The following is a 14857-nucleotide window of genomic DNA, read 5'->3' as shown; positions in this document are numbered from 1 at the left end:
GATTTCATGGAACGGTGGTGAGAATGCAGTGGGAAACAAGAGACACATATCCATACGAAAACAATTTCCTCAAGTCATATTTGAGTTACCATAAGAGCAGTTTACACGCTGAAGCGTTCAGATACATGACGAGTGGCCCTGAAAAGGGAGAAACAAAGAAAGTAACCCTACAATACCTACCATGTGATTGGTACGCCACTGAAGTTCCTGGTATACAAGGATGTTGGGAAAGGCCACTGATAACAATAACAGGGAAGGTATACATGAACAATGAATGGGAAATAGGAGTGGTCGGTAGCAACATGATAACAAGAGAGAATATTACCACCATAAAGGAACACAACGACAGATGTTGTACGACATGGGGCAAATACGTACCCATACTGACATGGATGGAGAAGGATGAAGACCCAATAAGCATACTACCGCTGACCGCGCCCAAGTTATGCTACCAACACAGAGGAGATGTGGAGGTGGGATACAACATCAACTGTGGAAGTGTGTTAGAATTATCAGAGGGGGGTGCCGGAACGGCAGTGATAATGGATCACTATTGGGCCTGCGGAAATAAGGCATATCACACCCTGCCCCCGTCGTGGAATGGTATATGCACAATGGTACACATCAACGTACCATCACTAGTGGTGCCCCAAAAACATGTCAACATGGCTAATTTCCCCAAAATGGATGAAGGGAACAAGAGGGAGGGAGAGAACAACAACAACAACAATAATGTCCTAACAAGGATGAAGAGACAAGGAGAACCCCTGACAGGAAATTACCTGTGGGGAAGGTCGCAAACAGCACTCACTTCTATTCCACCAGAACATAGATTATACAGCAGGGCTGCTATGTTCTTCTCGTCAATAATACACCCTGGACTGCAAGCTTATGCAAACGCTAAATGGCTCCAGATCACCCGATGGGAACTAATGATGACGATTAATTCAACAGTAAACGGATTCAATGCCATAAAAGAAGAACTGCGAGCGGTAAGAATGGTAGCACTACAGAACAGATATGTACTGGATCTTCTCACAGCAATGGAAGGAGGATTTTGAGCAAAAATAGGACAATCATGCTGCACATTTATTCCTGCTAACGATGCAGATAATGGTACACTTACCGAAGCAGTATCACAACTGGCCCAGATGCACTCCAAGATGATGGAAGAAAGTAAAGGAGTAAAGAAGGATGATAGCTGGTTTTCATTGTTATGGTCATGGATGCCATCATGGCTGTCGGACGGGCTGAAGATAATAGTTGGATGTATAATACTGGCTGCAGCTGTATTTATTGTAATAAGGTTTTGGAAGGCCAGGAAGGCACGCACTATGGACGAAATGATCGAAATGGTTGGCATGCACCCCTTGATGCCAACTGACGATGACCAGCACACCGACGTGATAATAAAGGAAAGAGAGAAACTGCGCAAACACATCACCACCAATCACTTAGACCCACCATCCGTAAAGCTTGAGAACCCAAGAAATCCGAGGAGCTATATCGGAAGATGGGTATACTGCAAACCGGGAGGGAGCTGTGTATATATGTACTGGTCATTTGAAGACCATGTCAACCACTATGGACACCTGGGAGGAGTGACCAAAATCTGGAGAGTAAGAGGAGATAAAGAAAAAGATATGTTTGTGGTCGACAAGTCGACCAGAGGGGGGACTGAAGTGGGAGAATGGGAGAAAAAGCTCCTCCCAATCTCCTTGCGACAATGGCCTAGAGGATCGCGGCCCAGACACCTGCCACGAGATGAATTTGTCTATCTACCAGACGACCAAATACCCTGGTTCAAGAACATAAGGATATCTCCACCAGCCTGCCCTACTCAAGCCGACACCTGCTGCATGGATGAACTCGACTAAGACCTCAACAACAAGCACCCACATCGTTAGAGATGCCATGATGACCTAGCCAACTGCCAAGGACACACTTGCCCCCATGCACACTGGTCACTCACGCATCAACCCACACGAAGAATCTATTCAGTGCTATGACGTAGGTGACGGATACACCCACTGACGTGCATCTTTATTATTTTTTCACATAGGTCTTTTCATAATGCAGAAATGCAAGATGCATAAAGCACTCACGTATACGCTTGCTGACGCTTCTTCCACCCCTCGCATCGTGATGAGAATATAACAAAGACGTAATACTGCCTATGAAGCCATGTCACACCGCGACCCAGGTGTCGTGCATTACACAACCCCACCCATGAACCAGGCCCAAGTAGGCCGCAAGCAAGAACCGCCATGAACACTGAATGAGCGAGAGTACAAGTGCTGATCCCGCAGAACGAGCCCAGCGAAAGCTCACAGCCAAGGGAGCGATGTTGCAACTCGTATGCTACCAGCCAGCGCCAAGGTCACACCTGTAAGCAATGCCAAGCACACAGAAGCAAAATACAACTTTAAATGTGCAGAATTCTGCCCCAGCCACGGTCTCTCCACACGTGACCAAGCCAACCTGACAAGGTGCCAGACCCACGAGGGAGAAGTCGCCTGGGTCCCACGTCTGGGACACAGGTTGCAGCAATGAAATGCCCCGATGGACACCTACAGCGATGGGAATGGTCTGCTCTCAAGCCTATGAGCAAATCCGCACATTGTCTGCACGAACACATAGTTACACATTGTTGCTAGTGACAGGTACACCGCGAGCTGGGAACAACGATGGTCCCAGACTGGGGAGCTCGCGGTGGACCAATCATAACATGGGGGCACTCATCACTGACGCCACTAACATTAGCCAATCATCAGGGGTCTTCATGTAACAATTTTCAACTATCTAATCGAAGGGACAACCCAAGTATACCACCTGACTCATCCTCAACCATTAATATTGTTCTCTATATGTATGTTATACTAACCCTACCACTCGAGGAACCAATCCGGAGTGGCAATAAGTTTTTCGCTAACTTTCCCAGGTCACGCAAGTAGCGCGTCATACTGAGGCAAAAAGGGCCTGCGAGCCCCACGAATTTTGAGAGTCTGGACGGACGCGTACGATCCTAGACCCATCCCTGCCGTTGTTTTAATAAACAGCAGAACCGCCTTGCTTCTTGTGTGTGTCTCATACTCATTTTTGGGGAACACGGGAGGAGTTGGGGCCTCCCAGCCCGGAGGTCCGCGGACAGCTCAGCCGACCCCGGGATAATCACCCCGACAACTTTTACAAGATGATTATTCTTTGAATGTACGTGTAATCAATAGTGCTTAATGGGATATACTATATGTACGTCATGAACACTGTGGTTGTCACAATAAGAACATGTGGTACTTTAAATGCCTCCTATGTTTAAAATACCATCCAATTATGAGTTGGGATTGCATTGGGTATTTACAGCATGGGGTGCCTGGAAAATGCCCCCTTAGGTAAACATGGGTTATGTGTTCCTCCCTTGCAGTACTTTCTAGACACCACCTTCTGTAAATATCTGCTATAATCCCAAATCATAATTAGGTGGTATTTTAAAAATAGGAGGCATTTAAAATAACACTTTCTTTCACTTGTACATCACATTATGAATGAGGCCCGTATGTGTTGTTAATTTAGTTATTTTTCCAACGTACTTATCAATAGTCCTTTGAATCTCTCGATCCTCCTCTTCATTCAGTTTGGTGAGAAACGATTTCAGGACCGGAACGTTGAATTTGATGTATTGAGCTACCTGTGGCGTAGGAATACAAACATTTAGGCATCATGATTTTCTTCAAAGCATTTGCCACCTGGCAGGCACTAGGAAAATGCATTCTTTGACATCACTCTTACATCACTGGTGACTTCTTCGGCATCTCGGTCCATGAGAAACATCCTGGCTACCTGCACCGATGGTCCTTGCAAGAGGCGCTCCCACATTGGGCTATCTGTGTCCCTTATCCTCTTCTTTTCTGCAAATGAAAAGGAATTCTTAATTTTTGAGGAAGCAACGAGAAGGTAAGATGCAAGGTGAGTGTAAAACAAGAAATAATGTTGCAGCCATTAAATTCAGCCACCATTCTGAACCTGTAGCTAGCAAAAGAATCCTACTTCTGATTCGTAAGTTAAACACAATTTGCTCATCCACAATTATTTTCAGTCCATCCATCACATCTTCGCTCTCTGATTCAGAAAAACATTTGCTATCTAGCCAAATTAGTTCTTCCTATAAGTTGTTTCATCTAAATAGCTTCCTGCAGATGAAGGTTAGGGAACACCTTTCAGAAGAGGCATGCACCAATCAAGGGAGAGTAAATAAAGCATCACCAAGTATTAACCTGAAAGATAAACCATGTTGCTGGTCAGCAGCACAATTATGGTCTTTCAAAACCTTTGCAGCAATGGCTTGACTAGAGAGTGAGATAGAGGAAGGCCCCTGAATCCATGGCAACATCTCACAGGGTTTTAAGCAACACGTTAATAAAATACTTGAAAATAATGCATATTACGTATTGGTGGGTAAAAACCAGGGATAGAAGTAAAATCCATGGATTTGTCTGTGGAATTCTCAATGGAGCTAAGCAAAAGAAATGTTCAATTCCACTAGTTCTTCCAAGCGCCGCAAGGGCAAGTGCCGAACATTCAAACATTTCGGCCAATGAGGAGGCTGGGATGCTCTACTGGCTCTGTTTACTTAGAGCGCTAGAGCGCTCGGTATCCTGACCTGCAGATGGTTGCTTATGTACATTGGGCTGCAATAGTTCACTACTGGTGCCTCTGGAAGTAAAGATGCTCAATTGATGCATTTTTCTGGTCTAGTGGCTTATTTTCCTTACTGCATACATTTGACAGCTCATCACAAGCAGAGGGAAGAGTCTGATGGTAGTTGGAAGTAAGGTGCCGTCCTCAAAAACAATGGCACATGTGCAATGCCTGCCAAAGGAGCTGGTAGGCAATGTATCAGTGTCATTGGGAAAATACATACTTTTAGTTGGATTGCTTATAAAGGTGTACATTATGAAAGGTTCCTTGCTTGTCTCCGGCACAAGACCTTCACAATCTATTAGGCAACATATGTCTCTATCCCCCGTTTACAACTGCCATAAAACAACACTGGTTTAATTTTAGCATTGCAGGCTTTTCGAGTGAGGTTAGGGATGGGCCCCTGCAAGCATGATTAGATCGAAGGAGACCCCACAATATGACTGTAGTGCGTTAATCTGCTGACATTCTGTCAGGTCGAAGTTTAAAGTGTTCAAAAGAGCAACAGCAACTCGAAGCAGATATTTCCAGCTGACCACAATTCTAGCACTACAAAGAAGAGGATCTGTGTGTTTGTGTAACAAGTTAAGATGTGTGTCTAAGTTGTATCATATATAGAGCACACGCTGAGGCCCAGCCACTTCTCTTCTAAAATTCTCTGGAATAGAGAGGTGGGATAACCCAGGACCCCAATGCTGAGGTAAAAATTGCAGAGACATTTTCCTCACATATAAATGCTTAGGCTGTCCTTGGTTCATGCTTGCAAACATTTTAATATTAGGGTGATTGTTGGGAAAAATTAAATGCGCACCAACCCGATTTGCCTAACCTCCATACAACCCTTTTTGATCACAGATATATCTGTCAAGTATAAATTCACAAAACACTTTTTGATTTAATGAAAACCAACGAAGAAACCACATTGGTGCCGTTTGTCTTCTCCTTTCTAGAAGGGGTATATCAAAAGAGTATTTGACTGTCTATCACCTCCCTTCAGAAAACAATGTATGTGTTTAGTCTTATGTGTTTTGAGCGGTTACAAAAGATTACCATTTTAAGAGAGAGAGAGATTGATAGAGAGTGAGAGAGAAAGAGAGAGATAGAGAGAAAGAGAGAGAGAGAGAGATAGAGAGAGAGAAAGAGAGAGAGAGAGAGATAGAGAGAGAGAGAGATCGACAGATACATGCCAGGCGCAGTTAGTCCAGCAATTCAACATCCTTATTGTAATACTGTCCAGAGCCTGGTGCCCTTGTTTTCTCTGGCAGGTCAAGAGAATTGACCTGTTCAGCCCAACATTTATCACGAATGCTCTTTGTTATGCTGCCCAACCCATGTCGCCTAGCCCACGAGCAGTACTACTACTCGATCTCTAATTACAGTTTACACTTGCTCTGAGTAATAGGCATAAGGCGGGTCAGTGCTCCTTCTCCAACGCAGTTTGTGGATTAGAAGATTCTGCTGGATGCTGCTTCTAGTCACTCTACATAGCTACTCTTTGCATGTGTTGTTGCTGGCAAATGCGAACTACAGCCTGGAAAGTAGACGCCTTTTGAAAAGAAATGTATGGACAATAAAGGACTGAAGAATTATTGACCTGATCACTATACCCAAAGGGACACCAGTAGCACCTGCCACCTCACACATGCCAACCATGAATAAAATGAATGATCAAGCTTAACAAAATCCTTGAGAAAGCACCCAGTGGTGGTAAACACGTATCATCATATATTGTTACAGATAAATCACTACTCAAGAACACATTAATCTTTTCAGATCTGTTTTGAGAGATTGGAGGACATGGAACTTAAGCAAAAGAATAAACACAATAATAAATATGGTGTGCAAATCCCGATAGTCAACTAGGATGTTTTCCGATTAGGGTTATTTGAGCGCATGGAGACCATGCAATTGGAAGCGGTGCAAGGAATAAATCCCATTAACATTACATAGCCTGGGGGAAGCTTTTCCATGTAGATTTTTATTTTCTTTGAAGCCATGGAGTGACTTCTCCAGAACATGACGTTAAATTTGCCCATGCTAGATCAGATTTTGTTTTCTTTGCAATACATTCAGTACGGTTTAGAAGGCGTTAAGACACATCTTGGGTATGTAAAATTAGTACTGAGTGATAGCTGTACCAAAGTGACTTCTTGTTCGTTTTCTTTAGGTTAGGCGGCCTGACATGATTCTCAACCGCAGCTTGCACGTCACACAAAGATCTCAACACAATTCATGAAGCCATCTCAACAACCTTTGTCGGGGTCTCTTCATCAGTTTCTCTTTTTGAATAGACTACCAAGATATAGAGACTAATGACGGAGGGGTCCGGGAATATGATTAATTGGGAAAAGAAGTGCTTTGTACAGTGATATGAGGGCAGTTTATCATAAAAATGCAAACTGTGGCAAAGAACACACAGACCCCTCTCCCCCAGAATGGTCTTACCTCCGGATGCATGGATAATGTAAAGTGCAAATTCGTGAGGGCTGTTTTCAATCTGCGGAGTACAAGAATATATACAAATTAAAAAAGCAAAGTTGTTGAGATTGTTTTAACTGTAGCACAACATAATCATAAGTGATGGTGCATGCCAGAACTGGATGCTATGTACAAGCGTTCTTCGTTGTGTCGGTCCTGATTTGTGTAGAGGGACCAATCCATTTGGCTAACCGGTCTATCTAACCCATAGTAGAAGCCTATTTCAATGTTAAAATGTGTACGTACATTGCAATAGTGTTGTCTGCATTTTCTCTACACGTGTCTGTCCCTTCTACTACTGTCAAAGTGTGTGAAGACTTCCAACATAGAATGTAGACAGAATTACCAATGCTTGTCCTGGCTCAATATGTCCGCCTTGGACACGCGCAGTGGGGCTCACAATCCAGTCCCTTTTCTCTCTCCATGGCCACTTGGACGATGGGGGTGGTCTAGCGGACACTAAATATAAAAGGAGTGGGCAGTGGGAAGGTACAGGGAGGTAGGGAGAGGGCTTGTGGAGGTGGGAAAAAGTGGCAGAGTGAGGGTGGGTGTACGCACAGGGAACAATAGGGCCAGTTGAACAGGGGAGCAGCGAGAATATTCCACTAAACATTGGCGTACATTGCCAATTCATTCCCATCATTGGAGGGAGCTAATTCGCTGGATCACCAGTGCCAGGTTCTAGCAAGGGAAACAAATCGCAACCTTCAGTATCATTACCACGGTCATGAGCTCACAGAAACAACAGCTTCAGTGAACTACACATCCAGCAGAGTATTGCGTGTAACCAGTAACTAGAGAGCAGACAATCCAGCAAACCATTTGACTTCAACACACACAAATAAATAATGTTCCATAGTTTAGGAGCATTGAGGGCAATAGAAATTAAGGGGGTACACAAGGAAGATTTGGGAGGAAGCACGGCGAGCGCAGGCAGAGACATAGACTTGTACGAGAGAGAAATTACTGAAAAGGGAAAAGCACACCACGCGAAGAAAGTACAAGTAACACTGTAAAGGAAATGGCAGATAGCCAACGAAAATGAAATGAGGCAAGACACATGCAGAGAAGGAATTTTCCAAAAGACACAGAAGCAAGAGTGAAGGGTAAATTGATACCGAGTGAGAGTCCAAGACCACGTAATAGTGAGGGAAAGAAAAAGCTGACAGACTTAGTATTCTGAAACTTGATGAGGGATAAAGCTTGAAGATGTTTCACTATAGGTGGCTGGAGGTGTGGAAGATTGAAGCAAAGACTTGAGTCAGATTATGAAGACAGTCTCTGCAGAAGATGAGATAGGGTTATAGGAAGGAGGAAAAGGCAACTCTCATTTTCTACAGTGATTAAGGTAGTGGGAGCTAATGCAGTTGAAAGTTCCCTGGTTGGTCCACAAGTTAATTAGTCCACCTTGTATTATGTTCCATTTCTAGACGTCTGGGGGAAAAGATGGATGAACTCTTGAACTCTTTCCCACAGAAATTGGGTAAATCACTTCTGAAAACGAGAACTGCCACAATGGTCCTGCATGTTACAGGCAATACTCATTTTAACACTGACTTGTCAACAAACTATCGTCAGATCGTCCGTTTGCCTATAGATGGGAATACCAGCCCATTGCCCATTAATGGGAAAAACTGTCCCAGCATCACTGCAGCTAGAAATACTAATTCCTGTAGTGGCCTAGGAGGTGCAAACTCTGCTATGAGCATTCAGGATCCTACAGAAACGATTTCCTCATCGGGTACTGATCATATAGCCCCAAATGATATCCCAACAAACCATGTTTATAACTAGGAATGGAAAAATGTCTGCGGCACACTATCGTCTACCAGCAAACGATCACCCTGTCGAATCAGGGAAAAGGGATTGCGATTGGCCATCTAACTGAGAATTTCTGGAGCTACAGGACACAGTTCAATTTCAACTCTCAAGAATGGGGGTTATGATGAAAGAACTAATGCAAGCTGTCTGATTTTAAGGGAAGAGCGCATTCTGGATCAAATTCTTCTAGAGAAAAGTCTAGATCTGATAAGCGATCTAGTGAACAAGGGTAGGCCAAGGTACAATAAAACATCTGAAAGGCTCACTGAAGTCGAACTACAGAAAAATTACCCAAAGCACGCTCAATCAGTTGGCTATGCTGCTATAGGCAGCCACAATAACATTGATGCACTACTGACTAGAAAGATAAACAAACAATTGGGCAGTGCCTTAAGGCCAAGAATGGCCCTACAACAAAGGCAAATTCGGTGATGGACCTGTAGGTGGCTGCTCTTGTGAGAAGTGAGGTATACAATGGACCTGAAAAGATAATTGGACTATTGGGTATTACTTCCACATCACCCGCAAACAATAGGAATCCTCTTATGATGAGATTGGATAGCACGGGCAAAGTGACTCCATCTATTAGTGTGTCTTGTGGAGTCAGGCAAGGGTGTGTACTGGTGCCATTATTATTGATTTATTTATTGCATTTTTAAAGCGCTCACACAGCCCACAGGCATTGAGGCGCTGTTACAGGAATTGTTATTTTTTTCTTTAGTTGAGTAAATGTTTTGTCTTAGTTGCGTATTCATAATGCGCTTAAATACCCAGAGGTTTCTAAGCGTGCACCAGGGAATCGAACCTGTGTTGCTTCGTGTCTTCTTGCTTCCAAGGCAAGCACGTTGCAGCTGAGCTACCCTTTCTATCAGTACACTCCCTTTAGATTTAAATACACTTTCAAAGGACATGCCTAGAATAGCTGGCAAACACATATGTGTTCTTTCCTACACATATGTTGATGTCCTATTGGACGCTTACAGTTGGATATGTCAGATATCTCAGGGCATTACTTGTTTCTTGCAACCAACCTTGAGATCCATGAAGCCATTATCTGTAATTGTGGGCAAAGGTCAGCAGGAATCCAGAACAAGTACCCAACTGGATCAGATGGAAAGTTGGAGGAGACAGAATCTTACTTGTACTTTTAAAGGCTGTTTTCCTGGCAATAAGAACGCCTACAAAAAAGACTTGGTAAAGTCTTAGGGGAGCATCAAGGGATCATTATGTCGGATTGTATGTATTGCGGCGGTTGCAGTGTTATTTGCTTGTTAGGCGCTTATACAGCAAGTACATTCGGTTTCAAAGTGCCCACACAGCAACATGGAGGGACACGAGAGAAACATTAAAATACATAAGAAATATTAAATATAGTGTGTGGGGGAGCTGAACCTACTATGCCTTGTGAGTGTTCAGAACGTGCAAGTCCAGATGGGAGGGGGAATGTGATAGGTGCTGGGGTGCTCATGAAGTGCAATGTATGGTAAGTGAAAGCTTCCATTGTGGAGGGTGTGCCAAGGCAAGTGCTGAGGATGGACAGAAGCTGGGGACGATTCAGTGTGGGAGGTCAGGGCCTCATGGATGCATAAGCGCCCTGGACACCAAACAAGCAACTGTGAGATTAGCAGAGGAGAGAGTGGGGGGAGGAGGTAAAGAGGAAAGTCTTGAGGAGCATCTGGAATTTAAGAAAGTCCTGCTCAAGACGAAGAGGGAGGGGGAGGCTGTACCAATGAAGAGAGCCAGCTGAGGAAAGCGATCAACCTCCTGCCCTCTGTTTAGCTAAAGGCTTTACACAAAAAGAGTTGGTGCCAGAGGGGCGCAGAGGTCTAGCAGGGGAATATTTAGTAAGAGAGTAGCAGATAGTGTGGTCCCCGGCCCCAGACAGACTTGTGGGTGATACAGAGGGATTTGAATTTAATCAGTGAAGCAACAGGGAGCCAGTGAAGTCTTTTTAGGGCAGGAGAGCTACGGTCCCTGGGCTTGAGGCCAAGGATAAGTGTTGCTGCTCTATTCTGGATTAGGTGGAGGGGTCACAGAGTGGAAGAAGGTAGAGTCAAGAGGAGGCTATTGCAATAGTCAAGCCTAGAGAGAACCAGGGCTCGGGTAACTTTGAGCTTCTGGGGCAAGGTGAGAAAAGGTAGAATTCTTTTGAGAAGGAAGAGCTGAAAGTGGGACTTCTTGGCAATGTCCTGAGTGTGAGGGAGGTAGGAGAGAGAGGAGTTGAAGATGACTCCAAGGTTTCTGGCCTCAGAAGAAGAAACAGGGGGAGAGCCAATGGAGGAACGCCAGAGTGAAGGGAAGAAGTCGGGAGCAGGGGTCCCAATGGAAATGATCTCCGTTATTGTAACATTTGCTGATGCAAGTATCCACAATATATTCTAGATTCCGTGGGCTCTGTGGAAATAATGCATATGAACCCACTGGTCCTTGAATGAGCACTGAGTGGCTCCACAAGAACGGAACTGTCAGTACAGGCCAGGGACATGGTTTACAAAAATGTCGATCATTTTTCCGCAGAGAGGGGATTTTGTCTTGGCTAGACCCACACAATGCTGCTTAACATTAGTCTCCTAGAACAAAGCCAGATTAAGAAATAAACTGGGGGATCTTGAGTTTATTGCATTTATGTCCTCAGATGACATACAATTATTCCAGGAAACCTGGGAGCTTGCGTTTATTCAATTAAATGACTTCTATGGGTTTCATATCCCAGCCCTAAAAAGTAAAAGTGTCATGAACAAAGGCGGATTGGCCACATATATTGATGCAAAACTATAAACATCTGTCATCTGTCAATAGCGCCAAGATACCCCTCTTTGGGTGAATATGCGTTCTACAAATACTCATGTTATTTGATGTGTCACCTGTAGTTCAGAAAGATTTTCCCACACAGTAATGAGGGTTCACATGAGTAGTCAATTATACATTTGTACAGTGCCTCACAAAGAACAGCTCGGAGTCCCGATATTGAAGTACTATCAAAAGCACTTGATAGGCTTAGTATCAACCCATTATGAAATTGTAGCATAAAACCAATGCTTATAATCTGAGGCGATTTTAATGTAAGGCTTGGTGACTGTAATGCTGGGGAAGGTGTGCCCAAGGAAATAGACCTCACTGCCAACACACCATCTTCAAGCATGCTGGATGGAACGACATCTAAGGTGGCCGAATAGTTTTAACTGCAACTACTAGAAAAGGTTTTATGCACAGTTAATAGGAGGTTATCATCTGACACTCCAGGTCAATTTATATTCAGGAACACTAGATATCAATCAACAATCGACTTTTTTATAGTGCACATCTATGACTTGCACTATCTACATGACATTGTTCAACGTTCAGAGAGTGACCATGACCTACTGATACTGTATAAATGATTCCGACAAAAACATTTCCACCAGGAGGAAACCACTAAAATGGGTAAATATAAATACGGAAAACATTTCAACCAAACTGATCAGTGCATGTTTAAGTTGCATAGAAACCTGCCTCACTAGTTCAGATGCAGAATTGGTGCAACTACAAGTTTCCAATAGTATAATTGAAATAGCAAGGTTGCACTTAACATCTGTCATCAAGTCCAGCTGATATAAACATAATTACCTGGTACAATCAGGACTGCAAAAAAATGAAATCCCAGTTATTAAAACTATAAAGGAGTCCAATAGAGACAAAGAAAGTATGACAAAGTTGAGACAGCTTCATACAAGTACAGTAAAACAGGCCAAATACCTCTGGAAAGAAAAGTCTTGGCAACGTCTGGAAGCAGCAGCAAATCACACAAACAAAAGGGAATTCTGGAAAATTGTGTCAAAGGGAATTAGGTCGTCCCTGACTGATGCCAATGTGTTACCATCGGCTGCAGCCCGGGACAATCCTTTCTCACAGCTCTATAACCCTTTAGCTCAAGTCAAAAAATGGAGTTTTAGAAAACACTTTGCATTGGGGAAGTATACCACCCACTAACTCCCCAGTGCAGTTTGAGGTTGAAGAACTAAGGAGTGCTCTGTTTTCCACCCTCTCAGGGAAAGCTTCTAGCTCGGATCAGATTAATTGTGTTGGATGATATTGATATTTTATTTCTATCACGCTCATACACAAGTGTTTGCATTTAAGATGCATTTAAGAAGATTCGGCTGATATAGGTGCCAGTATTCACCAAAATCTTCAATGATATATCAGCAATGACCTAATTCCTTTGAATTGAAAATAATTAATAATAATACCTTTCTATAGAAAAGGTGATAGACTAGATCCAAGATGCTACCACCCATATATCATTGATTGACTCTACAGTGATATGTTAGAAAGGGTGGTGTATAACCGTACCCTTGACTGGCCTCAGGCTTACAACATTCCAACAGAAGAGCAATGTGGGTTAAGAGCAGGAGCTAGAACGTTTGAGCAGGTCCTTAACCTCAGGCTGATACTGAACAAGTATGTCTGAGGTTACAGTTGCCCAATTTACCTGGGGCTCATGGACCTGAGCTCGACATTTGACAATGTGAGCTGGCAAAAGTAGAGGCACTCTCTATGCACCCTGGGCTTGCCCTGGCCACTTTCAAACCTGCTCATTTCCCTGCACTGCAATCTCACCGCTGTGATGAGATTAGATATTATGGTTAAGGTTACACTTTTAGTGTGTCTCGTGGAGTCAGGCAAGGGTGCGTGCTAGCACCATTATTAATATTTACAGCATTAAATTCGCTTTGGATTTAAATTGACTTTCATACGACACACCTTGAATAGCTGGCAAACACACAAGTGTTCTTTCCTCTGCAGCTGATGTTGTCCAATTGGCTCTACAGACACAGCTGGATATGCCCAGTGGTAACCTACCTGTATTTTTGCATCTTCACGAAAAGTAGAGTGAGTTCCCAAATTCACCTATCTTGGGATAGTGTTTAATAATGGCTCAAACTGGAATGATCACATCAGCAGTGCAGCCACAAAATTCAGACAGACGCATGCTACCATTGTTAATTTTGGCAGAAACATGGGCGGCTTAACCACTGATTCTGCACTCCCCATCTATCAGGGCAGGTCTATTGCAACTAGTCTGTGACTGAGGTTTGGCCGTTTTTCCCTGCTCCATCAATTCAGATTAAAGAAAATAACTTCTTGCAACAATTCTTTGGAGTTGCAAAAAGTGCCCGACATATTTGTTACATCAGGAATTAGGTCTGGACTATATAAGTGATCTAATCAGTCTTAATCCACTATTACTCTGTATTAGACTTTGGTCGAATACAAAGCTTCACTTAACACATGATATCATTAAAGAATTATTGGTGTCTGATATTTGCACGAAAATTCCTTGGTTAACCCAACTGAAGAAGGAATTTAGCCCCCTTGGTCTTCTGAAATGATTTAGCTCCTTTCCTAATATATCGAAAAAAAGGATCTATCCCTGGTCCGATTGAGATTTCTGTAATAGAGAAGGTCTCTGTGCCATAGTGTGGAGATAAAGGAGCATTCGGTTTTCCATTATTTCTCACATGGTTGTCATGAGCCAAAAGCTAATTATATATACGCTGGTTCTTGTGCCCGTGTAGGAGGAGTGTCTGATTCATTTTACAGGCTAGTTGCATATCAATACCTACCGTGTTGAGCCTCCCATAGATAACAATGGCTATCATCTGAGTGCTTTCTGGCCCTGTAATAACAAAACTCTGGGCAACCTCACACATTTTTTATTCTTTTGTTCGTTATCATACAACCTCAAGTTAAGGTTCCTAATACCATAATTCAGAAGAAATAAGTGCACAACAATTAGTGAAGTGATCAAATATCTATCTCTAGTGTCGAACAAAGATGATGCACATGCTATTTATAGAATGTGCATTATCATTGAATGAAG

The 14857-nt window shown here is 43.2% G+C and overlaps 1 protein-coding gene across 1 annotated transcript in view; it reads right to left on the bottom strand.

Moving 5' to 3' along the window:
- RASSF6 (Ras association domain family member 6) overlaps positions 1 to 14857 on the bottom strand; it is a 288183-nt gene that overhangs the window by 25661 nt on the left and 247665 nt on the right. The window contains exons 8-10 of the mRNA XM_069630785.1: positions 7141 to 7192; positions 3787 to 3905; positions 3588 to 3685 (exon numbers count right to left, since the gene is read on the bottom strand). Coding sequence (XP_069486886.1) covers positions 3588 to 3685; positions 3787 to 3905; positions 7141 to 7192 — 269 coding nt within the window. The remainder of the gene's footprint in view (positions 1 to 3587; positions 3686 to 3786; positions 3906 to 7140; positions 7193 to 14857) is intronic.

The sequence above is a fragment of the Ambystoma mexicanum genome, chromosome 6q (genome assembly GCF_040938575.1).
Source record: "Ambystoma mexicanum isolate Mex_15411 chromosome 6q, UKY_AmexF1_1, whole genome shotgun sequence".
In the NCBI taxonomy this organism is placed as follows: Eukaryota; Metazoa; Chordata; class Amphibia; order Caudata; family Ambystomatidae; genus Ambystoma; species Ambystoma mexicanum.
Note: the sequence above shows the minus strand (reverse complement) of the source record. Positions and strands in the feature narration are given on the sequence as shown.